The 25662-nt window shown below is 48.1% G+C and overlaps 1 protein-coding gene and 1 long non-coding RNA gene across 3 annotated transcripts; one reads left to right on the forward strand and one right to left on the reverse strand.

The window, feature by feature from the left end:
- Nucleotides 1-4171: 4171 nt before the first annotated feature.
- LOC125442878 lies at nucleotides 4172-13764 on the reverse strand. 2 transcript variants are annotated; one of them, XR_007246048.1, is made up of 3 exons: nucleotides 13626-13764; nucleotides 12980-13067; nucleotides 4172-4497 (listed from the first exon to the last, which is right to left on the reverse strand). It is a non-coding gene; the product is annotated as an uncharacterized LOC125442878 (long non-coding RNA). The 2 variants fall into 2 exon arrangements; XR_007246049.1 differs by lacking the exon at nucleotides 4172-4497 and adding an exon at nucleotides 11359-11503.
- Nucleotides 13765-14517: 753 nt separating this feature from the next.
- Nucleotides 14518-25509, forward strand: PLA2G3 (phospholipase A2 group III). The gene is made up of 7 exons (XM_048514655.1): nucleotides 14518-15065; nucleotides 19358-19490; nucleotides 21238-21372; nucleotides 21654-22144; nucleotides 23049-23178; nucleotides 23332-23466; nucleotides 24531-25509. Exons 1-7 carry the CDS (start codon nucleotides 14543-14545, stop codon nucleotides 24715-24717), a joined length of 1734 nt encoding a protein of 577 aa, XP_048370612.1. The 5' UTR covers nucleotides 14518-14542; the 3' UTR covers nucleotides 24718-25509.
- The last annotated feature ends 153 nt before the right edge of the window (nucleotides 25510-25662 follow it).

A 25662-nucleotide genomic window follows, 5' to 3' on the forward strand; every position in this document is an offset into this window, starting at 1 on the left:
ATCTGTAAAAAGCGCTGGGCAATAAATCAGGGAGTTCTAAAGTTACCTCAAGATGTTTTTGCTGTTACAGATGAACCAGCTTTCCCTCTTTGAGATCTGGCAGGTACTCTTGAGTTAGTACAGAAAACCCTGGAAGGACTTTCCTTAGGTTACAAGGAGCCTCCTGCAGAGAGTCTGCGTGCTTCCTCAAGAGGAGGAAAGGAGTGCTGAAATCTTGTCCTCCCAGTGGGCTGCTTCAATGACCTCCACACCAGCCTTCTCTTCTGCCTGATTTAGAGACGGCAAGAGAAGCAGGTGGGCTGATAGTTAGTATGGCTGGATGCTGTCAACCTGGGGCTGCTGATTAGGCTGGAGAAAAAGGTCCTGTCCCTTTAACAGGGGCTTAATAGGGTACTATTTACCAGTTGATGTTACTTATTTCCATGCTATGAAAAATTTCTGCTCACCATTGCCACAACTCAAGTCTCTATTAAAGAGACAGGACTTTTCCTCCAGACCTACTGGCAACCCAGCACGTGTCCTCAGAGCCAAAGAGTCTATAGCAGGGGTAGGGAACCTTTAACACTCAAAGAGCCATTTGGACCCGTTTTCCACGGGAAAAGAAAACACTTGGAGCCGCAAATAATTTTTGACATTTAAAATAAAGATAATACTATATATATATTGGGGTTTTTTAACCTTTTACTCCGCTCATTCTGAGAAGCGCATGGATGCGCCCACCCTGCTGCCTGCAGGGAGGGAAAGGATGGGGCTGGCGGCTCGGCTCGGCTCGTGGAGCCACAGTGCAAGGGCAGAAGAGCCGCATGCGGCTCTCGAGCCTCAGGTTCCCTACCCCTGGTCTATAGCTACTAAAAAAATAGAACTTTCTTGATTATGGTATCTGGTTTTTGGAATTCCCATTCTTCACCTAGTTCCAACTCTGATGACTTTCTGGCACCAGCTAGATGTTGATTGACCAGCTTTGACCACTACAGACAGCGGCCTCTCCTTCCGTTTAAATAGTTTTGTTCTGTACGTGCCCTTTTGTTATCATTGGCATTTTTACAACTGCTGTTTGAAATCATTTTGAGCATCAGTTGCTGTAATCTTGGAGTCTTTCGTTTTAATGCTGCTCTTTATTTTTAATGCTGCTCTTCTGCTGGTGGAAGACAAACGGGACAGATGAGTCTCCTTGTGGAGAGAATTTCATACCCTGTTTCCCCAAATATAAGACATCCCCTGAAAATAAGGCGTAGTCAAGGTTTTGCTGAAGTGCGAAATATAAGGCATCCCCCGAAAGTAAGAAGTAGTAAAGTTTTTGTTTGCAAGCATGCCCGACGAACAGAACACAGAAAAATAAGACATCCCCTGAAAATAAGAACATAAGAACATAAGAACATAAGAACAAGCCAGCTGGATCAGACCAGAGTCCATCTAGTCCAGCTCTCTGCTACTCGCAGTGGCCCACCAGGTGCCTTTGGGAGTTCACATGTAGGATGTGAAAGCAATGGCCTTCTGCAGCTGTTGCTCCCGAGCACCTGGACTGTTAAGGCATTTGCAATCTCAGATCAAAGAGGATCAAGATTGGTAGCCATAAATTGACTTCTCCTCCATAAATCTGTCCAAGCCCCTTTTAAAGCTATCCAGGTTAGTGGCCATCACCACCTCCTGTGGCAGCATATTCCCAACACCAATCACACGTTGCGTGAAGAAGTGTTTCCTTTTATTAGTCCTAATTCTTCCCCAGCATTTTCAATGAATGCCCCTGGTTCTAGTATTGTGAGAAAGAGAGAAAAATTTCTCTCTGTCAACATTTTCTACCCCATGCATAATTTTATAGACTTCCAATCATATCCTCAGACGCTTCCTCTCCAAACTAAAGAGTCCCAAACGCTGCAGCCTTTTCCTCATAAGGAAGGTGCTCCAGTCCCTCAATCATCCTCAAGTAATTCTCTGCACTTTTTTTCTATTTCTTCAATATCCTTGAGATTGGGTGACCAGAACTGACCATAGTACTACAAGTGTGGTCGCACCACGGCTTTATATAAGGGCATGACAATCTTTGCAGTCCTATTATCAACTCCTTTCCTGATTATCCCCAGCATAGAGTTTGCCTTTTCACAGCTACATACATTGAGTTGACATTCCCATGGAACTACTCAACTAAGACTTCAGTCCCTTCTTCCTGGTCTCAGACTGATAGCACTGGACCACTGTAGTGTGTATCTGCAGTTTGATTTTTTTGCCCCTATGTGCACCACTTTGCATTTTGCTACATTGAACTGCATTTGCCATTTCTTAGCTCCACTCACCTAATTTTATCAAGGTCCGCTTGAGCTCCTCAAGAATCCTTTGTGGTTCTCACCACCTCACATAATTTGGTATCATCTGCAAACTTGGCCACCACGCTACCCACCCCTACTTCCAGGTCATTTATGAATAGGAGCAAAGAGCACTGGTCCCACACGGATCCTTGGGGACACCACTCCCCACATCTCTCCATTGTGAGAATTTCCCATTTACACCCACTCTTTGCTTCCTGTTTCTCAACCAGTTTTTAATCCATAGGAGGACTTCCCCTCTTATTCCTTCATTGCTGAGTTTTCTCAATAGTCTCTGGTGAGGAACTTTGTCAAAAGCCTTTTGGAAATCCAAGTAGACAATAAGACATAGGGCATCTTTGGGAGCAAAAATTAATATAAGACACTGTCTTATTTTTGGGGAAACACGGTACTCTCGTTGCCATGGCAAAGAATGTTGCCACTCATCTAGCCTCCAACAAATCACAGCACCTGCTAATTGCTATGTTAAATGTGTTTAAATAAAACATAACTAATAACTACGAGGGCCAAAACATGACTTCATAAAAGACATGCTCCTTCTGGTTACATAATACTTATGCTCAACCTTCAGTGGGAACAGTAACAATTGGCCAGGAGGGCGCTGCCCCTGTGACGCTGGAAGGCAGATTCCACCTTATTTGGTGCCCCACACACCAAAGTCCCCACCTCTGTCAGATCCAATCTGGTTTCTTTTCTGCTGCAGGACACTGAATCCTCCTACTCAAAATAACAAGTGTGTATTTATAAAATGCACTGGCCAGTTCATCAGGGGCCAGGAAGTATCCCCTTCCCATTCTACTCTGTGGCATGTCAGGTCACATGTCAGTATATAGGGGGCAACCCCTGTGCCAGGCAAGCCAGTTTGCAAGTCGAGCCCCCGAAAGGGCTCCTTGTATCTTACCAGAAGGGAGGATTTCCCCTGCCTGTTGCATCACTTGCCCTTGCTGAAGGGTCTTGCTTTTCTTAGATTCTAAGCCCTGCAAGGCAGAATGTGTTATTTTTAACCACTGCTGTGCAGCCTTTTATTTTATTTACAGTTCCATCATACGCAGCATTACGCCCTTTAAGTCCACTCAAGTCAGTAGGCTTAGAAGGGCGTGACGCTGCGTAAAATTATGCTCTTGTAATTTTAAACCATCCCTAACTGCCCCATCCTCCTCTTGTGGCTGTAATGCTGCACAGGCTGAATCAGCTGCACCCGGTGGAATGGCACCTTCTGTGGAATGGGAGCTATGCAAGAGCACATCAACAGGGCTTGCGCTAAAGAGCCTCTGGCAGACGGGGCCCCCTGAGGTCACAGCCACCCACCATTCTTGAAGTTGCCTTGCCCTGTGCTAGGGCTGCCTTTGCCCAAAGTCAAACAAAAGTCGTCAAAGAAAATTGTTTTTTTTTTCAAGCAGAGCAGAGTTCATCACAGACACGTGTTTTATTTATTCAACATGCTTCTGCCCTGCTTCTGCAGAAAGCACAAAGAAAGCACTTAAAAAACCCTACAATAACTAACTCATTGTGAGACCTCATATACACCCAGAGGTGGGATCCAGCAGGTTCTCACAGGTTCCCAAGAGTAGGTTACTAATTATTTGTGTGTGCCGAGAGGGGATTACTAATTGGTGATTTTGCCACGTGATTTTTGCCTTAGTTACGCCTCTCCTCTCAGCAGTAGCGTGCAGAACTTGAAGCAGTCTAGCAGGAGGTGCACCGGCAAGCGTGGCAGCCTGCACCTGCGTGCATTTGTTTCCTGCCCAAGGACCGGCGCAGCGGCTGCGTCCTTGCCACAGCCCCGCCCAGGAATGCCCCACCCCTGGAATGCCCAGCCACGCCCCCATCATGCCCCACCCAGCCCCATTGGCGCTACGCCACAGTTTGAATCCCACCACCATGGGAACCTGTTACTAAAATGTTTGGATCCCACCACTGTGTACACCACTTCCTAATATAGGTTCTGCAGCAACCAGTATTTTGCCAAAGAAACTAAAAGGATTACTAATCAGCATGTCAGTTATCAGTAATGTTAAGGCGAATAGCTTCAGTTATCCAAGTGGGCTTTCTTCTACTGACTCCTTATGAATCTCTTCCTTCACATGTTAACGTTGTTTAGCTCTTCAGTTATACTGAAGTTGCAGAGTCCTGTTGTAAGCACTGATTCGGAACAGAGACAGCTACACCTGGAAGTCTAGATGTTAAAACAACAACAACACAGAGCATTAGGATATTCCTGGTGGAAAAATCTTTGCATACCAATGTTTCAGTTCCCAGCATCCCCAGTTAAGAGGATCAGATTAAGTGGGTGATGGGAAAGATACCCAAGACTCTGGTCAGCAGTGTGGGTCCCTCCAACAGATTTTCCTCCTAGTACACTGAGAAAGACTGCTAGTCCCAGCACAAAGAGTGGCAGGCACAACTTGGCTTAATCTTTCATCCAGCCTCAAGTTGCCCAAGATGAGAGAGGATTGACTCCTAGTCACACTCCAAAGTGGATCAGCACATCTGTATCCAGTGGTGGGATTCCGCAGGTTTGCATCACTTCAGCAGAACCAGTTGTTCAAATGGTACTTGTAAACAACCAGTTGTTAAATTATTTGAATCCCACCACCAGAACCGGTTGTTACATTATTTGAATCCCACCACTGTCTGACTGTAACCCTTAGTGCACATTCAACAACCACTTGAAGGAATAGCATCCCCACAACAAAGAGAAATTTCTGGAGGTGTTTTGGAAGTGGGGCAAAACTGACACAGAATTTAGCAAAGGAACACACATACACACACTCACACACACACATTTTTTTCCACTGTGGGTGGCACGATTAATTCATGAACAGGTCACAAAGGCAAGTTCTGATCCCTCCAGGAATTCTACCAGAAATGTTTTTGCTAAGTCATTTCTTTGGGTCATGCAAGCAACTCTTGATTTCCAGAATTCTGTTACACTGGACAGTGCTCTTCACACTAAGGTGGCAGAGTGCCTTTTCTATCCTTAGTGATTCACACACACACCCCAAAAAATCAATGGGTGCAGTGCTTTGAGTTGAGGGCATGGCAAAGGGAGAGCTCTTACTTCTATTGCAGTGGAAAGCTACTCAGTTTTGCAGCACGCAAGCTGTCGGCTAGCTGGTAGGGCTAAGGGAAGGTTGAAGGACAACAGCCTCTTCTGTTATCTGCCCGGAAAAAAAACAAACTTCCCACAGCCTCAGCAGCCAAAAGTCCCTGATGCAAGGTTGGTCGACAGGAGTAGCCATCGCCTTGGCCTCCCCAGAACCAAGCGTCCAAGTTGTGATGTCACTGACAAGGACAGCAATTTTTGTTGGGGGAAAGGGGCTGATGTGTTGGATTTCAAGAGCAGTCCCTTTAAGAACTGCATGGAAAAGGGAATGGTGGCAGATGAGAAAAGTTTGACCCAGAGGAGCCCTTTCATTGTCCGGATGTAGAATGTTGTGTGTTCTGAAGTAGATCTGTGAGTACCAAGCTGTGTTAAATCTCAACCTGTACCTGGGCCAAAATATTAACATAACAATTCTTTGCATGTGACCTTCCTGAAACATCTACCTTCAGGTTGTCACCTTTATCCCGGCCTGTTTATTTTGGGCCTTTGCCTGCAGGCTGCAATTCAGACATCAAGAGCTGCTTCTCCTCCACCCCCTTATTTGCATCACTTGGACGAGGTTCTGTGGGCCAAGGTGATGTCAAAGGTTTTGGAACAACGTCAGGGAAATGAGAGATGACAACTCTAGGACTGGGGGCGGGCAAAGATTATGCAACATGATCAAAACAGTAATGCTTCCCAATTCAAACAGAATCCATTGTGACAATTCTGCACCAGCAACAGCCCCCAAATTCAAGACAGTGCTGACCTGTTGTAAATTGGCTGTGCTAATATGTGCTATATGTGTTGATATTACTCAACATGGATCCCATGGGCATTCATCAGGGTAGGGGATTAGATTCATTATCAGTTACCAGCATGGCCAATTGGCCATGCTGGCAGGGGCTGATGGGAATTGTAGTCCATAACATCTGGAGTGCCAAAGGTTTGCCACCACGGATCTAGGGGGACATATGGGGTCAAGTGTCCCTGGGCTGCAGCCATTTAGGCATGTGGGGGGTGGAAAATCGGTGCCCACACCCCTCCTCCTTCCCCGCAGGTCCATACACTGACTTGAAGACCTGGTGCAAAAACAGTTGTTTGGTCGTGGTGGGGGAAGGCAGCCGCCCATATGTGTGTGTGCGTGCATCCGTACGTGCGTGCATGCGTGTGTGTAGCCGCTCATACGGATGTGGGGGTGGGGGGTGGGAGATTTTGCACCAGGCTACATTTTCCCTAGATACACCTCTGATCCTACCTACAAGCCCTTTACTGTGTTGTAAAGCAAAGTTTCTGCCTTTAAAAAAAAAAGCCAACAGGCTTCCTATGCATGAAAAGCAAAAAATTTACAGACACAACCTTATCATGGCAGAAAGCTGTACAAAGACACCTGAAGGACCCCCCGCCCCACATACACATACACTGCACATGAACACAACCTGGGAGGAAAGGGAAGAGTGACCACCTTCTGTCAGAGGATTCTAAGCAATTACAGATCACAATACAGCTCTTGAGGGATAGATCCCATCTTGTTTGCAAACAAATGTATATTCTCCTTGGAACCAGAGAACAAGCTCCTCCCCCTCAGCAGCCAACGCCACAGCCGCAGGGGGACCTTTGTGACACCTCAGGTGATGGCGAGAGAAACAGCACAGTAGCCATGTCATCCCCAAAGGCCTGGACTTTGGACTCAGCTCTGCCACTGGCTGCCGATGCTTCCTGCCGCCTCAGTGGGATATCGCTCCTCTGATAAGCCCAATTAGCAGATAAAGAGGCTCCGCAAGCAAACCTTGACCTTCAAAGATCCCTCCACATTGGAACAGGCTGCAGTGCAACTGGACACCCCTGATCCACTGCTATGGGCCACAGGAGGTCAAGGGCTCTGTGTGCTGCAGAAGAGCAGCTGTTGATGGTTCTGCAGAATCAGGCTTGGGCTTTGGGTGATGAACTCTCCGGATGCCCTTGGGCCGGGACATGCTCTCTCTGTGTCTCTGTTCCCCATCTGTAAATAAGCCTGTGCTTGTAAATTAGGTCACTTACCCATGTATTACTGGCCAGCCTTGGATACTACTGTGAAGCCAAGGGGTTTCCCTTCTCTCTGCAGCATCATGGTACTGGGTGTCCCTCCGTTTTTCTGCATTCTTTCCCAAACCTGCTTTGCTGTGATGTTTTGAGAAAGATGATTGCAAAGCCAAGGATTTTCCCAGTCTTCCCCATATCGGCATGATTCCTCCCTTCCCCAGCTCCAGTTGTGGCTATCCAGAACACAGCAGGGTTTTAAAAATCTATAGACATTGCTATGTGCCAATACAACAATACTGATACATCAAATGCTGGTTTGGGGGTTTTTTCTCTGGAAAAAAGACTGCATAATGTGCGGAAGCCCCTCTGCCCAGAGGACCTTCCACAGGAAAGCACTACTGTGTGGGTAATTGTTTAGTTTGCACACTGCAACCATTGTGGAAAGAATTCAGTGCTACCAGCTGGATTTGTTTGAAGACAAGACTTTCCAGAGCACAGAACTGCAGCCACAGGATCATGAGGGGCAAACTTTTAACTGCTTTTATTCCTTTTTATAATGCAGTTCAGAAGAGATTCAACCTGCAAGGTTCACTGGCCTCCACTCTATGGCATCACCCAGGTCAGGTGCAGAGCTGTGGCTCACCATAGCACAGGCTACTAAGAAAAACAGCTCTGCTGGCTGGCCCCATGGAAAGGAATATATGAGCTCTTGTGCATCTCCCATTCATTTCAACAGCACTTTTGCAGGATAATTTGGAGGGAGGTTGTGGCAGAACATTTGCAAAGTGTCCTTTTCTCAGAACTACTGGAGTAGATGACATTTGAAGTGTGACTTAGCGCCTAATGACTTAAGGAGGTTCCCAGCTAGGTCCAATTTAACAGGAAGGATTCTGGGAATGGAGCCAAGGTCACACGGCTGAATTCCCAGGTGGCCACAATCTCCCTCTTCATGACTATTTGGATTGTTCTCTGTCAGTTATTTTATTTGTCCAGGAGGACAAGGACCTTCCTACCGCAGTTTTGTTGGCATCTTTCGCTGAATTTGTGAACACTTTTTAAAACATTTGACTCCAAACTTTGCAGTTCAGCGATATGTAACTTTCAGTTAACTTCCATATCATTTTGAGTTCTCCAGTCATCCTGGAGAAAAAAATTAATCTTCAAGCAGGGGCTGAGAAGGGTTAGCCAACCATGAAGTTTCTTTTGTAATACCCAAAGATTACTTGTAATCACCAGACTAAAATAATGTTTAAAAGTCTACAACACAGAGATTAATTGTTTCTGGAGACAATGCTCACTAACAGTGAAAATCCTCAGCAATGCTTCTAAGTCCATTGAAGTCAAGGGGTTCAAAAGGGTGTCACTGTTTAGGACTGCACTGTAGAAAAAGCTATTAAATAATCAGAATAATCTCCCCCCCCCCCCTCCAATCTTTCCTTTCAAGCTTCTCGAAGAAAGACCTATAAGGACTGCTTAAAATGCAGGGAAAAAATGCTTCTGCAATTCTGTCCGCAGGCAGCCTGACCTTTCTTTGGCCACAGAATTGTGCCAGGACTTCACCCTCTGGCTACAACTTGATAGTAGCTACATTTGCGCAATTAGCTTAGTTTTGCCAATTTCCAGGAAAATATTCAAAGTCAGTCACTGCTAAGAAATCGACCATCCCTTTACAGGCTGGAAAAGGTTCATGATTTTAAATGCTGCATATTTACACAGTCATGACAGATGTTAGTAAAGAGCTTCCTGAACCAGCCACAATTTCCCAGCAACTGCTCAACACAGCCAATTCAATTCAGCTTTCCAAATTTGCTGCTCCACTTGGTCGCTGTCCAGACCCTTTCAACTCTTTCTCGTTGATTTCTAGAGAAGAGGTTTCAGCCTCTGTGTAAACCAGGTTATTTCACACCTATTTACTCCAATGAAGAATAAAATATAAAAGACACACACACAAGCCACAATTCACTAGCATGCTCTTGTGCACTTCACATTCAATTAAAGGCACCACACAGGAGAAATCTATGTTAGAATGCGCTACGAAGAGTTGAATCATGAAGCCATTTTGTACCATGGGAGGGACATGGTTAGGCAAAGAAGTTGAGCGTGGGGTTAGAGGGCAGAACACTGCCATGATGAGGTGCCCACTGATGCCCATGTGAGAACAGAGCAATAATCTTACAAGGCTACCAAGGTTCTGTGCTGACAACTCATAGCTGGATGCTCTCGGGACCTCTAAGGTCCTAGGATTTTACTTGAACTTTCATTGAATCTCATGCACTGACTTACAACTTCCTCCATGACCAGGATTGGTACAGAGCCCCAATCCATCCACAGAACATATGCCCAAGGCCATTTCATGTTCATCTCATAGTTCAGCCATGCCCTGGTTCCACACTCACAGCAGCAGTTCTCATTTTGCTGTCAAGCATGCCCTAGTGGGAAGGGGAAGGGGCTCACCCTGTTAACTCTCTTAAGCCAGCTTTGGGAATACAAGAAAAAAACAGTTGGGATGGTCAGGTGCCTCCTTGGGAGGTATTGTTTGCTCTTCTTGGGGTTCAACCTAAGCACCTGTGACCTTAGTCCTGGAATATGTAAACAAATCTGTATCTGAACATCACTGGAATTCAAGGAGACCCCAAGAATCAAACCTGGGACCTTCTGCATGCAAAGTGGAAGCTCTGTCACTGAGCCACGACCCCACTTGCAGCTGTGGAATTCAGGACACGCATTAGCATGACTTAGTTTGAATGTCGAGGTTTAATTGTGACGGATGCAAGATATTGATCAAGCTCACCTCTTTTCCTCTTCCCTCCCCCTGTACAGTACACAGAGACTAAAAACAGAAGGTCTTTAATCGAATACCAGTTGTAGGGGTGTATGAATGGTGGTGCTTCAACTAAGTGGAGAAGAATCCTAGTTAGTGGGGGATAATAAATCTCAGTTTAACAAAGTGCCTCTATTTACACAGCATGAGAAATCAGAATTAATTGAAGACTTCCATGTTTAATCTTTGAGTGCTGGGTAAAGAGAGAAAGTTTGTTGTGCTTATCATGGACAAACACAGCCTTTTGTGATGTGTCACTGTCCCCATGCCAAAGTATCTCAGTTCCACACAAACATGAGCCCCAGTGATTTTCTTTGGAAAAACCATGACTATGGATTGTCTGAAACATTTGTACACCATCTTTCAAATCACTGAATCCACAGGGATTCCAACTGTATTCCAGGAAACCCAACTGTTAGGCAAGAACTGATTCTCAGAACCTTATCCAGGATTTCTCCACAAGAGATCAATCACATGGTCCATGCCCTGCCATGTCCAATCTTCCCCTGGAATGCTGCCACTGTAAAAGAGTGTGTAGTGTGTTTTCAGCTCTTGGCTCACGTGAGGTGAAAATTAGACCCAACAGGTCTGTCCAGTACCTCACGGGAATGTAGCAAGAGCTCTTGAACATGGCCCAGAATTCTCTGCTACTTGTTTGGGTTCCTCAGTAGAAGTTGATGTCTGCAGGCTTCCCTGATGATAAATGTTTCAAAATATCACAACTTCTAATTCATTGTGACCTTTTTCATTTCCATGCAAGCCACTGCAAACAGACACACTTTCCCAAGACATGAAGCCTTTTTGTACTGCTATCAGAGGGACGTGAGTGAGAAAAGACTCACATACCCCTGTTTCCAACCAGGTCTATCAAGAGCAGCCTGATCCAAAAAGTATCTTTGTGTCTTTGCATGCGTATGTGTGAGGCAGACCCTTCCAATGGCTCCGAGGACGGAGGCTTATCACAGCCAAATCATGCCATGCACAACACAAAATGGGCCGTGCTTGTAATACCTCATTAAAAGGTTATTGCCAGGTCCTTCCAGTGGCCAGTGCCTGCTTCCCAGTATATTCATGCGGCCCCTGATCAGACTTTTGGCAAGTTAGAGAAAGGCACAACATCAGACCAGCTTCTCGGGGAATTAAGCCCAGTGGAATGGCTCGTGCTATGCCAGATTGGATTTGTTACAAATCTGTTCCAGGAATGTATGATACTGCTTTCTTTCCTCTGTGGTCTTATCCACAAGAATAGGAGACCTGTGTGGGAAGGAGAAAACCTTTTTCAGGCATGAAGGAAAGATCCATATTTCCCACTGCATCATCATGCAGAGCAACAGCTAGGAATTTCATTGTCCTGTGCAAGTTCACCATTTGACAACCTGTGTTCTCCACTCCCCATCAAAACCAGGTGAATTAAAAATAGCTGAGAACTTTAAGGGTGTTCTTCATGGAATTTCAGAGTTCTCACTTCTAACAGAGCCGGGTCTGGCTCAGATGCCGTTGTACCCTAAACCTCCAAACCTAGCTGTTGGCATCTACAGTGTTGGATTTCCCACTCTCTCACCTGCAAAAATTGTTGGATGAATGTGATTAAATGAGCAAGGCTGAAGGCATATGATAAATGAGACTGCTTCACTTGACCTGCTGCCCATTCTAAGCCTCTAAAAACTTGCTAACAGGTTTTTCATCTAGGTTTTCTCCTGAGATTTTCCCAACACTCAGGAGACAAGGCCCTTTCCCTTCCCTGCAGCCCAAAATACATTATAGCATAGAAAAATTCTGCTTGCCACTGAAAGAGGGAAAGGGGGAGAACACAAGTACTGGCATGGGGGCATAAGAATTCACAGTCAATCAATCTGGTGGCACACTTTAAAGTTCGGGCGGGAGGCAGTGATCTCCAGGTAGCAGGCTGGCAAATTCTGTCCATGTCTCTGGAGAATTAGATGTTGCTCAGGGTTAGCTGTGCCTTCCAGCCAACAGAAATCACTCCTAAACTGATAACTAATCAGTTCTTATCTCCAAAAGCCGCCACATCACCAGACTATTGAGCACAGAGCAACTTTCCCTGGACAGAGAAGGCAGAGGAGGAGATCGATACGGTGGCTTGAAAACAAAAAGAAAGATCTCAATAAAGTCTCTTCTGAGGGCCAGTAATGCCCCACAACCTGTCTGTAAAGCATCCCCATTTTAACCCTCATTTTCAGTCTCCCAGGTCCTCACAGATGGCACACCATTGAGGATCCTAGATCAGATGTGCCAACAAGCAGCAACTCAAAAAGCCGTTGCAAATGTAGTGAAAGACAGGGTATACAAAAAGTGAAGGGAGTAAATAAATAAATACAGAGCTAAACCTCTGAACCCAGAGGTCCTATTTCAGCAGTGTGGTGCGTCACACTTGGCAGGCCCTTCAAAAATTGCCCAGCCTTGTGTTTAAACACATAGGTGCGCACGCATGCGCACACAAAGCAGCTGTCATCAGATCTTGCAATAGTGAGCTCCATATGCTCAGTGCGATGTTTGTGAACTTTTATTTTGCCTTGTCTTCTCTTGAATTTCTTGACAAAAATAAATTTTGTCTTTCATTGAATGAAATCTTTCGTTGAGTGACTTCAAGATATAAAATTAGGTGACCCTCTTTTCTCTCTCTCCAAACCCACATACGGAAGATGATATGCTTATTTTCTAGGGGCCCTGGGCACCTTGCCTTTGAACCATGGCCCGCTCCCCACTCACCATAAGCCGCGGGGTCACCTCTTGATCATGTTCCTTCCTTGAATGGCCATGGTATGATCTCTCACTTGGCCTGTTTCCTTCTCAACATCTGCAAGATGAAGATAACAATGCTGAACTACCTCAAAAGGCAGTTGTACGGATTACTGCGCGGACACACTTTGAACGCTCTACACCTGCCATGTAACATTCACACTCAAGAGTTTCTGCAGAAGAAATTCCTGTCAGATTGCGCCCTGATGAGTTTCTAACACCTTTAATAGTATCTAAAGCCCACCATTTTTCTCTCCATTCCACCCTGAACTTGTTCAAGCCAATTTCCTCTCAGGATTCTCCCCCCCCCCCCCCCCGCCCTACACCCCAGAAAGCAGAGGCTGCCTCACAGGGAATCAAACTGCTGGTCTGTGCAGATCGCTCTGGCCAGTCTGACTGTGGCTCTCCACGACCCCCTACCCCACCCCCACACTACCCTGAGCCTTTCACACCACCTATTATCCATTCCCATCCTTTTAACTGAAACAGCCAGAGATTGAAGATGAGATTTTCCACGTGCAAAACATATGACCTACTAGCCCCAGACCCTCCCTGGGGGGATAAAAGTATACAAAGCAAGGTCAGGTTGTTCTTACGCATAACTGTATGTTTTTACCTCACCCACCCCGCCCAGGTATGCCGTGATATGTGGGGCAAGACAGTGTCCTGGCACAGAATTGGGATTGCACCCTCCTGTTCAGCTTCCGATTCCTGCGGGGCAGGGCCTTTCCCGTGCGTCATGAGTCACTCCCAACAAGTGGCCTGTTCTTCTGAAAGGGAGGGGGGAGAGCGGGAACCGGAACAGAAGCTGGGCAGGGCCCGGGGAGGTGTGGCGGCTGTCCGGGGAGTTGGGGCTCGCTCTGGGCTTCGGGGACTACCAGCCACAGCAAACCACCACCCCCCAAGGCGACATGCCATGTTATTTGTCTATAAGGATAGGGGGGCGAGGTGTAGGTTTCTTCTTGCAGCGACTGGACTGCAAGAGGCAGGGCACAGGGAGAGACCGAGAGGGAGAATCCTCCTCCTTGGAGTTTTCGCAGCATGCAACTCAACGTGCTCGTTGCTTAAAGCCACGCTAAGTGAAGATTTTCAAAAGCCCTATAGCTGCAAAGGGCCACTCCAGAGACCTCTGTCCGCTTCCGGGCCGTCCCGGCAGACAGAGGCACCTGCTAGGAGGAGCAGGATGGCGGACGAGACGGCTCCTTTCCTGGTCTCGTCCAGCAAGACAGTTACTTTTGGGGGGACCCCAGAGGACTTTGGCCGCGGCCTGGCAGCGGCCAGGGACCCTGGGGGAGGCTCCCAGGAGACGCGCCCCCCGAACCGGGATCGCGGACGAGCCGGGGCTGACGCCACGTTCTTGGGCAGAGGAGAGGGGCGGGTCCCCGCCAAGGAGGGGTTTTCCCCCAGCCGTCCAATGAGCGGCGCCCGCGGTGGCCAGACCTTCTCCTTGTAAAAAGCCGCCGCCGCGGGAGGGGAGCTTCATTCATTCATTCATCCATCCATCCATCCCGCCGCCCCTCTCAGCAAGAGGCGATGCCCTCCGTGCGGCCCCCGCTGCTGGCCTGGCTGCTGCTGGCCCTGGCCCTGCCCCTGGCTGCGGCTCGCGGTCCCTGGACCAAGGCGAACACCGCGTGCCACATGGCGGCGGCGGTGGCGGATCGCGCCCGGCTCCGGAGCTTCCTGTGGCGGCGTCCCGGCGGGCTCCCTCCGGTTCTGATCCACGGCGCGTGGGACGCCCGAGGGCGCCTGCTGGAGTGCGCCTGGCACGCCGAGCCCGCGGTCCTCGCCTGGTACCGGGACTCCTGCGAGCGCGGCGCCGGGGGTGGCCCTTTGGAGCGCGCCTTTTGGGGCCCGGAGCTCCGGCGAGACCTGGACGCCTTGGCCGAGCGACGGGACTCCTGCCGGGGAGCGGAGCGGCTGGGGCAGGCCTGGGGCGGGGGGGCCCAACGAGCGGAACCGGGAGCCGGCAGAGGCAGGCGGGTGCGACGCGGCTGGACCGTGCCGGGCACGCTTTGGTGCGGCGCGGGCAACTCGGCGGGCAACGTTTCCGAGCTGGGTAAGCGGCGGGACTGGGACGTCGGGATTCCCACCTGCTCCTCCGACGGAAACGAGGGGACAGCAACTGACCCGACTTCGTGTAGATATAAGCGAGAGGGAAACCCCGCCCCCCCCCCGCTCCGATTAGTGTTTGTAGCGGCAAGGAACAGATGGCACTCTGAGAAAGGGTCCCCTGAGAATGTGCAAAGTGCCATTCTCGTTCCTCAGACAACCCGCACTTGTGAGAGGGTTTCCGGGTGATTCGAACCCCCGCACCTGTTACCTTCACGATCTACTCTGGCAGCCTTCAGGAGTAAGGGAAGACGATTCTGAATATGGGTGAGGGGAACAGCCCTAGTGATTGGGTGGCATAATTTATGTTCCTTTCTACACTGAGGCCAATCCTGATCTCAAAGGAGGCTCTGAGTTGCCGCCGTCCCACCCCGCCCTTGGAAAAGTCCCAGCTGCCCGGGCTGAATTAAGAAAGTCGGGGGGCTGCACTCAAATTAAGAACCAAACGTTTCGGAGAAGCAGGCTGCTCTCAAGAAAGCGACAGGACAGCCAACCCCAGTTGACTCACAACACCGTGCAGACTTTCGAGTTCAGCAAAATTCTTCCTTATGCTTACAAACGGGGGGAGGGGTGCTAACGTTTCAGGCCACAGTTAGGAGACCGTTTCTGTTTGGAATATCCGGTGCGAGAGACATTCACAAAAGGCTTTGAGGGCATGACCTGAAACGCCTTTCTTTCTTCCCTCCCCCTTTTTAAGCGTCAAGCTTTATGAAGCGTTCTGGAGTACTTGAAAGGTGGCGTGCCTCCGCTTGCCTGCAAAGGCATGAAATATGTTTTGTTCTAAGATTTTTCACAGCGTCTCCCCTTTATTGTCTTCATGACACCTTCCAAGCTCTTCCCCCACCCCCCACCCCCGTTCCCTGGCAGCAGGAGAGAGCTTGGTCCCTTTTTCTTGTCGTTTTCCTTTCCCAAACACAAATCTGTGGCAATCTGCGGGTTTTGCTGGCATCCACTTCTGCAAAACGTTGAAGGTTTGGTATTAGGGGCATGGCACCTGTCCCTGGTTGCTACAGAAGCCGTGTTGGGGTGGGTGGGTGAGGAAGTGTTAATTAATTCCAAGTGGAGAGTGAGATGCTCCTGGGCAGGCTGAAGAAAATATGCCTAGTCTGCTCAGAGGTCTCTCCCGCACATGCAGATTAGAGCACTTTCAATCCACTTTCACAATTGTTTGCAAGTGGATTTTGCTATTCCGCACAGTAAAATCCAGCTGCAAAGTGCATCGGAAGTGCATTATTCTGTATGTGCGGAAGGGGCCAGAGTCCATGAATGGGGGCTGCTGAGAAGAAGAGCCCTGAGACAGGAAGAAAGGTGATGCTGTGGTCTCCCCAGACTGTCAGGCGCCTCTTTAGTAGTTCAAAGAAAATTCCCTTTACTTTGTTCATTGTGTTATGCTTGGAGGAAGCTGTCAGGGGTACCACAGAGAAATTTCATAAGCTCACCATGTTCTTAGGCAAGAAGTGGGCCCATCTGTGCCAACAAAGGGCACACAAAGCTATGTTTGAGCGTCTGCTGTTCGCTGTGGTTGCAAATCTGGTGTTTCATCATCCCTAGTCAAAGTAGCAGGTTTGGCAAGGATGGCTAGAATGCCTCTTCATCGGCACCCTGCAATACGTTCTGGCTCAGGGGTATGAATCCAGAGCCACTTTAAAAGAAAGCCTACTGTGTTAGAAATAGGATCCAGGTGGTCCGCCAAATCTGATGATACTGAACCTATAAAGCTGTCTTATTCTGAATTCCACCTTTGGTCTATCAGAGCCAGTATGGTCTACTCTGGCTGTGGTTCTCCAGGGTCTCGGACAGAGAGGTCTTTCCCATTCTTGCATGTCCAGGTGATCCATAAACTAGGAAAGATCCTTACAAACCCCTTCCTTCTGTTGAAAAAGGCAATTAGGTTACTGCAGGGCTCAGCCCATACTCACCCAGGACCACAAGGCGGCAGCATTTTACTATAGTTTCCTGCTGCCAGGATACAGCCAGGATTCCCAAGTAGGGGAGGCTTATTAGCAGCTTGCCCAGCAATTTGCAGGTTGAAGGAGAGACATATTATAACAGGGCTTTGCTTTCAGGAACCTGCATGGACAGCAAACATGCAGTTCCACCAGTCTAGGACGGCAGCCTAGTCAGCACTGACAAAAAATATCTAAAATGCCTCGCAGATTGAAGGAATGTGAGTAATCTCCTTGGAAGGCACGTGTGATTCATCTTTGCAGACAGCCTTCAAAAGTCCATCTGCCCGACTCCTTTTCCATGCACTCCCCTCTCTTCCTGGGAACTGCAGAGCTTGTCACGTTTTCTGACTCAACTCAAAAAAACCTCTGCAGCTCTATTGCTGTTGTGTTTACCTGGACTTCCGTGGGCCACCTTGACTGCAAAAGTAAAGCACTTGAGCCAGCATTTTTACAGATGTGCAGCAGAGCCCTTGAAATTACTCGCAACTGTATAGAACCTGACAGCAGAGATCCAACATCCTGTGTGGTATTGCAAGAGGTCCTGGGGGACCCCGATCTATCATGTGCTGCAGCTGCCTGAGGCAACAAAATAAACTGAGACATATAAACATATGAAGCTGCCTTATAGTGAATCAGGCCCTTGTATCAACATCAGTATTGTCTGCTCAGACTGGCAGGGGTTTTCCAGAGTCTGAGACAGTGGTCTTTCTCACTACTACCTGAACAGTTTTTTTTATCTGGGGATGTCAGGACTTGAACTTGGGTCCTTCTGCATGCAAAGCAGATGCTCAGCCATTGAGCCACAGCCTCACCACTGCATTGCATCTCCAGGCCTTGATGTCCTAAGTGTGTTTACGCTGCACACGCACACACATTGGAAAGACCATCCTCAGCACTATTACTGCGGTCACTGCCCACTGTTCTAGGAGAATTACAGCACACACCTGTGCAGGATCATTCCATTCTAAACCCACTGGTTTGACTTGGCTTTGATTGGAAAACCTGCTTAGGGTTGTGTTGTTAGTCACAGCATGCCACACCCCTTTGTGTACCTTTATGCCACTGCTCAGCTAATATCCCTGGTGGAGTTTTTTCACGCAAGCAGAAAAGCAGTTAATTGCCTTGCAGATACAATGAACTGACAAGTCCCCTTCATAAATAATTGCAAAAAGTCAGTTGAAGTTGGTGCCTCTTTTGGCACAGTCGCTTTGGCACCTGAAATATGTTGCCTCTAGACTTAAGATTCAGTCTGCTTAAAACAAGAATGTCCCTGTGCCACCTGTTCCCCTCCTGTGAATGACTTTTGGCTTTCCGATCTCTGCACTCATGAGGGATAGAGGCCTTTTTTTTACCTAATTGGGATTTCCAGTTTCAGTGTTCCAAGAAGAGGGTGTGCCGCTGCATGGGAAACAGAGCAGCTGCTGTTTAACCACACCAGTGAGGCGCTCTCATTGTTCCTCAAACCAGTGGAACCCACTGGGAAGGCTGCTCTTCACACACTTATGCGGCAGATGGGTGTGCATTCAGATATCATTTTGCAAGCATAAACAGAAGCTGATAAGAATGAAGTTGCAGTTAGCCCAAAAAACCTGTTATGTTTGTGGGATGGTAGTACGGGCGGGTGGGGAGAGAGAAAATAACACTTTGAGAACAAGATGCTTCAGAATCCCAGGGGCAGCATAAAGGACATCTGTCCTAACTTTGTCAGCTGCAGTAATTGCCAATTAGGGGGCAAAAGAGCGTGGAACAGACTTGCATAGTCTTGGGTACTTGTGAATGCTGCTTTGCTTTCTATGGGTAGCAAAAGCTGCTTAGAATCTCAGAGGCTTGCCCTAGTCTTGCTATTTGAGCCTCTTTAACCAAACACTGGATTTGTGCATGTCAAGGGAGTGGGAACTCCTTCCACTGATGCTTGAATTAGAGACTTTGTGCATGCAAGTCAGATGCTCTGTTGATAAGCATTAGGATACTTTCTAAACTGTAGGTGGAGATTCATCCTTGATTTTCAGGATTTGAACCCATAATACACAAACCTAACAAAGTGGCAGCACAGAGCGCTGAGCTGTGCATAAAAACATTTGAGCTTTATTGTTGGATGCTTTATGGTGGTTACCGTACAGCCAGGATGGCATGAGACAGTTGCAGGATCACATGATCCACATCCAAGTGAGGGGGCTGATGCACTGAGACAATTCCTGTGAATTTCAGCACCATATCCAGTCCTCTTACAGCCAAAGACTTTGGGTGACGATGTAGGCCTGCGGTCTGATCCTGGCTCCTTTCATTACAGGAGTTTTCCAGGGCCCAGATGTGTGCTGTCGAGAACATGACCAGTGTGAAAATCAGATCGATGCCCTGGGATACAAATATGGGATGCGGAATTACCGATTCCACACCATCTCTCACTGCGACTGTGATGCTCGGTGAGTACCGGGAGTGACCTTTTTGTGTAGGGATATGATTTGGGGACTCCTGAATGAACCCTTCCTCCGTGGGCAGGAGGCAATATCTCAGTGGCAGAACACAGCGGAAGGTCTTGCGTTCAGTTTCCAGCATCTCCAGTTGAGGGAGTCCTGAGCAGTTTGGCTGGGAGGGATCTCTAAGAACTGCTGCAGTCAGAGAATCTCATACTAGGCATGATCGTCCCACAGGTGGTGTTTGAGCTACCTGCCTCTGAGACACTGGCATGGGAAGGGAGTATCTCTCTAGGCATAGTAGACAGGACAGAAGAGGCTTTCATTCCAAGTCCTTCATGTGCCTTTTCACCTCCCAGCCCTTGTTTGTGGGCACCATTTGAGACAGGTTGTGATTTCCCCTAAAATATATTCCTTAACCTTACAGGGTTGCTCCCTGCTCAGTGTCTGAAGCACTCAGTTTATTTCCCACCAAGGAACCTTTTTAGAGTGTATTACTGTTTTGACAGTTGTTTGCAACACCTGCTAGGGAAAGTAATCGGCTTAAATTCCTGGAAAACAGATTTCAAGTGAACATTAGGATAAACTTTCAAATAGTAACACTTATTCATCGGTGCAAACCAGTTCCCTGAGAAATGACATCAACCTTGCTGGAAGTCCTCTTCAGCAGAGATCCAACAGCCATCCGTCAGGGATGCTCTGAGTCTCCTGCTTTCAACAGATGGTTGGTGTAAAAAGCCTGTGAGGCCCCGTCCAACCCTAGGAGGCTAAAAGCAAACAAAAACATTTGCTCAGTTATTTGGAGAGCTGGTTTCCAGCGGGAAAAGGCAATCTGAAAACATGACATGAATCAAAAGTACAAAAGGCACCCAATTTGCCAGGTATAAAGTGCTTGTAATGTAGCTTTGTAAGTGACCAAGAAAGGACTAAGGGCAGAGCCATAGTGTGGGGGAACTGTGTCCGGGGCAAATGTGTGCCCTGTGCCCCTGCCCGAAATGCCCACACCACGCCCATGCCCCAGCGCACCCGGTGCAAGACACCCCCCACGTCCCCTGGCCGCTACGCCACTGGCTAAGAGTACTTTCCCTAAACATGGCTGGTGGATTCTTGCATTGTTTAGAGAAGAAGTTAGCTGTCTAGATGAATTATTTCCTTATGTTTGGGGCAGGGTGCTTCAAACAAACACTTCTATATAATGCACTTCAGTTTTCCACTTGTGTCATAACTGTCATCTTATTGTGATGAGAGACTACAGTGGTAGAAGAGCTATGATGGGGAAGTCCTTAGTTCAAATTCCTATTCAGCTCTGATGCTCGGTGGTCGGCTTTGGACAAGTCACTATTTCTCAGCTGCACCTACCTTGCAGAGGTGCTGTCAGGCTATATTCATACTGTGTCTTGGAGGAGGAATAGAATCACTATAATCCGTGACCACAGTGTGGGATGTAAGGCCACGCAATTATGCCCACCTGAAAGTGTCAGGGTCTCCACTTTCCACAATAACTTTGTAAATTAATCAAAAGCAAAATAAAAAAAGATATCCTCAGAAATATACCCTGAAAAGAGAACCTTGCAGCAGCCCTGAGAAATCAGCTGGTCTGAGGGAGGTAATGGGTTTGCACAGCTGCACAGCTCCCCATCTCTCCAGGGTTGCTTGGTGACTGGACAGGGACCTGAGCCGGGATTTCATGTCCATCCATCATTATCCTGTGACACACACACCTGAGTTCTGTTCCTTCCTCCGTTGCCCTCAACAGGTTCAGGGAGTGCCTGATGACTCTCAACGACACCATCTCCAACTTCATTGGCGTCAGCTTCTTCAACCTGCTGGAAATCCCTTGCTTTGTCCTGGAGGAGAATGAAGACTGCGTGGATTGGAATTGGTGGGGCGGGTGAGAGACCTTTCTTATAGGGTATTGTGGGCGGGGGCTTTCTTCCGGATAGAGAAGTGCAAGGTCAGCACATCCCAACAGGCAGTGCCAGAGTTGCCCAGCATAGCGGCATTCCAGAGCACAGTTCCCTACCCTCCATTTCATATCCATCTTGCCTGTATAGAAATATCTTGCTGTAGAGTGACCATTGAGGTCTCTTAGATGCTGCCTAAGAGATAGCGAATGGCAGGGAGTTAACAGGTAAATGGAACTTTTGATCTGACGTCTCCTTCCCATGCCAGGTGTAAGAGATATGGCTCGATACCTTTGGCTCGTCTGGTTGAACAAAGCCTATACGGACCCAACCTACCATTCAGTGAGAAATCTGACCATGTCACATCTCCTCCTCCTCGTCATCCTGGGAGACATAGAGGCAAAGGCCGGAAGCACCCTCGAAAGAACCGCCGGAAGCACCCTGACCAAGGGGCTGCCAAGAGGGAGAGGCTGGATCCAGAACATGACAAGAGGCAGGATTTGGTCACTCCACAGGTCCCCATTTCCTGGCTAAATCGGACTTTGTCTCCAACTCCCAAAAGCCCAAGGACTACCCCAATGCTTTTGTTGCCCACTGTTGGGGCCACAGCAGAAGCAGGTTTGTTGCAGGCAGGAGCTACTCCATACACCCAGCAAGCCCATCCGAAAGAAGCCCAGCCACCTAGTGACAGGCTACAGACAGAGAAACCACTCTTGGTCACCAGTGGGCACAGATACACCGCTGAGCCGAGCAGTTCAGGTGAGTTCCTGACCCAGTGCCAAGTGTATGGGGTTGGACGCATTCATTTTCAGAGACGACCATGTAGAACTATAAGCTGGTTTAACTTTATACAATGTTTGAATGGCCTGAACAGTAAGCCGTGTGAAATCTTTCTAATCAAATTGAAATAAATGCATTTGCCTGTATCTAAAGCAGTTGTCTCTGACGACAATCGAGAATCTGAGTGGCAGACTGAGAAGAAATAAGTTTTTTTATGGTTGGGGGGGGTTGCAATATTGCATAACGAAGTTACTAACTCAATATGTGGTGCTGGCCACTGTTGTAAAAAGAAGACGAATTCATTCTCCACAAATGAAAACCTTTAAAATTTATCAGTATTTGAATACATGGCATATAGACGGCAAGTGCCCATAGAGTTATTTTTGGATATTTATAGAAAATTATGTGTAGATCTACACATAATTTTTGTTATAATTTTGTTATAATTTTGTCTTAACTTTGCATACCTATCTTTTTTCCCTTTTCTTTTTAAAAAAAATTATTTATGGATTATTAACTTTTTTTGGTGGGGGGATTAAAAGAAATAAATGTTTTAAAAGGTGGGCAAATTCATAGAGGAGAAGAAGTCTCAATGTCTTGGAGCCACAGTAGCAAAATGAAACCTCCATGTATAGAGGCAGTATACCTCTGTATACGAAGTGCAGGGGAGAGCTGTTGCTTTGTATGCCCTGCCTGTGAGCTTTCAGGAGCACCTTGATAGTTTTTGTTTGAAGCAGAATGCTGGATTAGAGAAGCCTGGGCTTGGTCCCACAAGGCTGGTATGGTTATGAAAAGGGCATACGATGTTCAGGTATTTGGTGGTTTGTGCTCTGGATGCTTTGATGTTCCTTGACACTAATTGTCAGCCTTCTTGCCTCGCCAGCTCCCTCCCAGAGCTGTAACTGCTACAGACGTTTGGATCAGTGCCCGTACAGGATTGCGCCCAATGAGGTCAAGTACCAGCTGCACAATGTGGATTCCCGCACCCTCTTCCACTGCAACTGCACCCGCAGGTAAATCCAGTTGCTTCCAGTGCCCCTGGCATTGTCACGGGGGGAGGGGGGAGGGTGTGGGGTTTGGGGCTGAGCATCCCTAGCCGTAACGGAAGGTGGCAGGAGAGATGCTGGTGAGGGCCTTTTTGTACTGAGCCTCTTTCTCCTTACCAGGCTGGCCCGATTCCTGCGCAAGATGAGGGGTCCCAACGAGGTGGAGGAGGAAGTGCTGTCTGACTACGTCTCCTCCTTCTGTTTCCTGTTGCAAGCTCCACCAGGCTGCATGGAGGGAGAGGAAGAGCGCCCCAAGTAAGTGCCACAGACGCGTATGGAGGAGGGTGAAACAGAAGCTCCAGTGGGAAGCCAGCCCAAGAGCTCTTGCTAGCCCTGAGGTGATACAACATACCAGCCCCATGGCTGCCAGGCAGCACCTCTGAGGAGCCCCAGAGAGCAGGGGTGCTTCTGCAGCAGCCTTTGAGGCCTTGTATCGGATCTCAGCAAGCACCTTTTTTATGGCTGCCGCAGAACTAGTTTCCAGGGCACTTGGAAGGACTAGTTTTTCACTTTAGACACAGCACAACACCAACACCCCCCCCCCACACACACACACACACACACCCCATTTGTGTTTCCAGATTAACATTGAGCTTCATCCTCAACACTGAACTGCATGTGAATCATCTGTTTGAGTTGGAATCTCTCCGATTTAGGGACTAGCTGGAGTTGCTTGGCAGTGAGGGGAAAAGATTCTGCATGTGTCTGAATTCATGCTCTTTATTATTTTGCAGGCTTTGGGGTTCAGCCCCGGCATTGCAAAAAGACTTGAGAGATGTCTAATTGCTGGATCCATGCTGATCCTTTTTGCCTCTAGATGGCAGCATTGGATCACCCTGGAAGGGGAGGAACAGATCTGTCCTTTTTTCCACAAAAAGAACTCAGGAGGTGTGTGAATTAATCCACCACATCTTCCTGGACCTACTCTGTGGTGGAATGCTCTGCCGGAGTCCCAGTGCCTGCCTAGTTTTATCCCCCCGCTTGCCCGCCCGCCCGCCCGCCCACCGACTTCTGATTCTCTTTTAGCATTTAGGAAACTTATCTAAGCACCGCCTTGTCAAAACCATTATTCTCTGTACTGTTAAACACAGGTCTTTGATAAAAGAGCATTTGTATCATTTCGGATGGTCTGAGGTCACAAAAGACTCTTGGCGATTCCTTGTGCATTTTTTAAGGCAAGAACTGAGCAGAAGCAATTTGCTGCTGCCTTACTTAGCATGACAACCTTGACGGTCTAAGTACTAACCATGGCTGACCCTCCTTAGCTTCTGAGGTCTTCTGGGCTGAGCACAGTTAACCTGATGTATTTTCTCCTGCAGTTGCATTGATGTAGGCAGAGCCATCTTGGCCCCTGCCCGCCACCTCACGAACAGACTGACACGGAAGCAACCAGGTGCCTCCTCCAAAGAGAAACGGCAAGAACGGACACTGCTGGGCAGCCCTGGGCAGCTGTATGAAAAGTGTATGCAGTTGGCACAGGCCTCACACCCTACCAAGCCTCGCTGAGGTGGAGACAGAATTTCCAAGGGCACATTGTGGGGAAAGGGGGAGCAAGGCCGAGTAATGGGCCATGTCCAGACCAGGCCTAAGATTGACTGAGCTTCCCTGGTGGAATTTGCACTGCTTACAGGGTTCAGTGTGACTTTTGGATTGCCTTTGCTGGACTAGCAGAAGCAAAAAAAAAAAAATCCGGGTCAAAGCACTGGAACTACCTCGACAGGTATGAAATGCGTGCTCTCCTGCTGCTTCCCGCCTCAAGCCTGGACTTTGAGACAGAAAACTGTGCACTGTGTGGAGGCTGGGATAAGCCGCTATGCACGTGACCCTAAAAGAGGGAACAGCCTTCCTCCAAGATGTGGTTACTGTAGGATTCCAAGCACTTGGTCAGTGGCTGTTGGGTTTGTCCATTTTCAGCAAAGGCTGGCCTTCGACCGATCTAGGACACATGTCTGGGCCTGGAACATTGTGGCATCTCTGGAGGTCAACGAATCCAATTTGACTTGAATCAGGAGAGGCCCGTACTGGTACTTAGCGAGTCAGGAAACCTGGGTCCTCCTGGTGGTACTGTATGTGATGCTACGCCTAGCTCTTGGCACATCAAAGCCTTTTTTAGAGGCAGAAAAGGTCTTGCTGGATGCTGCAGCTTTGTTATTTACTACTAAACTCACCCAACAGTTCCCTGGTGCAGAAGGCAGGGGCAGGAACTCTGCATCTTCCATATAATTTATTAGGAGGAGGACCTGGCTAGGGGTTAGAAGTGTGGCATGTAAATAGTGTGGCAATAAAGCATTTTCATGAGTTGGGTAGCAGGCCAATCCTCTGTTTAGAAATATTTGGAACAAAGCAGACTATGAAGAGCTGGGTATACATCATGCCCACATGCTCTGATCTTTTCACATGTGCATATGCACAAACACGTACATGTGGCAGCCATGCGCCCAGCAAGCAGAC

This window comes from Sphaerodactylus townsendi, linkage group LG13 (genome assembly GCF_021028975.2).
Source record: "Sphaerodactylus townsendi isolate TG3544 linkage group LG13, MPM_Stown_v2.3, whole genome shotgun sequence".
NCBI classification, from domain to species: domain Eukaryota; kingdom Metazoa; phylum Chordata; class Lepidosauria; order Squamata; family Sphaerodactylidae; genus Sphaerodactylus; species Sphaerodactylus townsendi.

Bases quoted from the DNA above. Each gene is read 5' to 3' on its own strand.
- PLA2G3 (XM_048514655.1), top strand. From the start codon at position 14,543: ATGCCCTCCGTGCGGCCCCCGCTGCTGGCCTGGCTGCTGCTGGCCCTG. The intron at 23,179-23,331 runs GTAAATCCAGTT...TCTCCTTACCAG, and splicing joins CACTGCAACTGCACCCGCAG to GCTGGCCCGATTCCTGCGCA. The intron at 23,467-24,530 runs GTAAGTGCCACA...TTTCTCCTGCAG, and splicing joins GGAGAGGAAGAGCGCCCCAA to TTGCATTGATGTAGGCAGAG.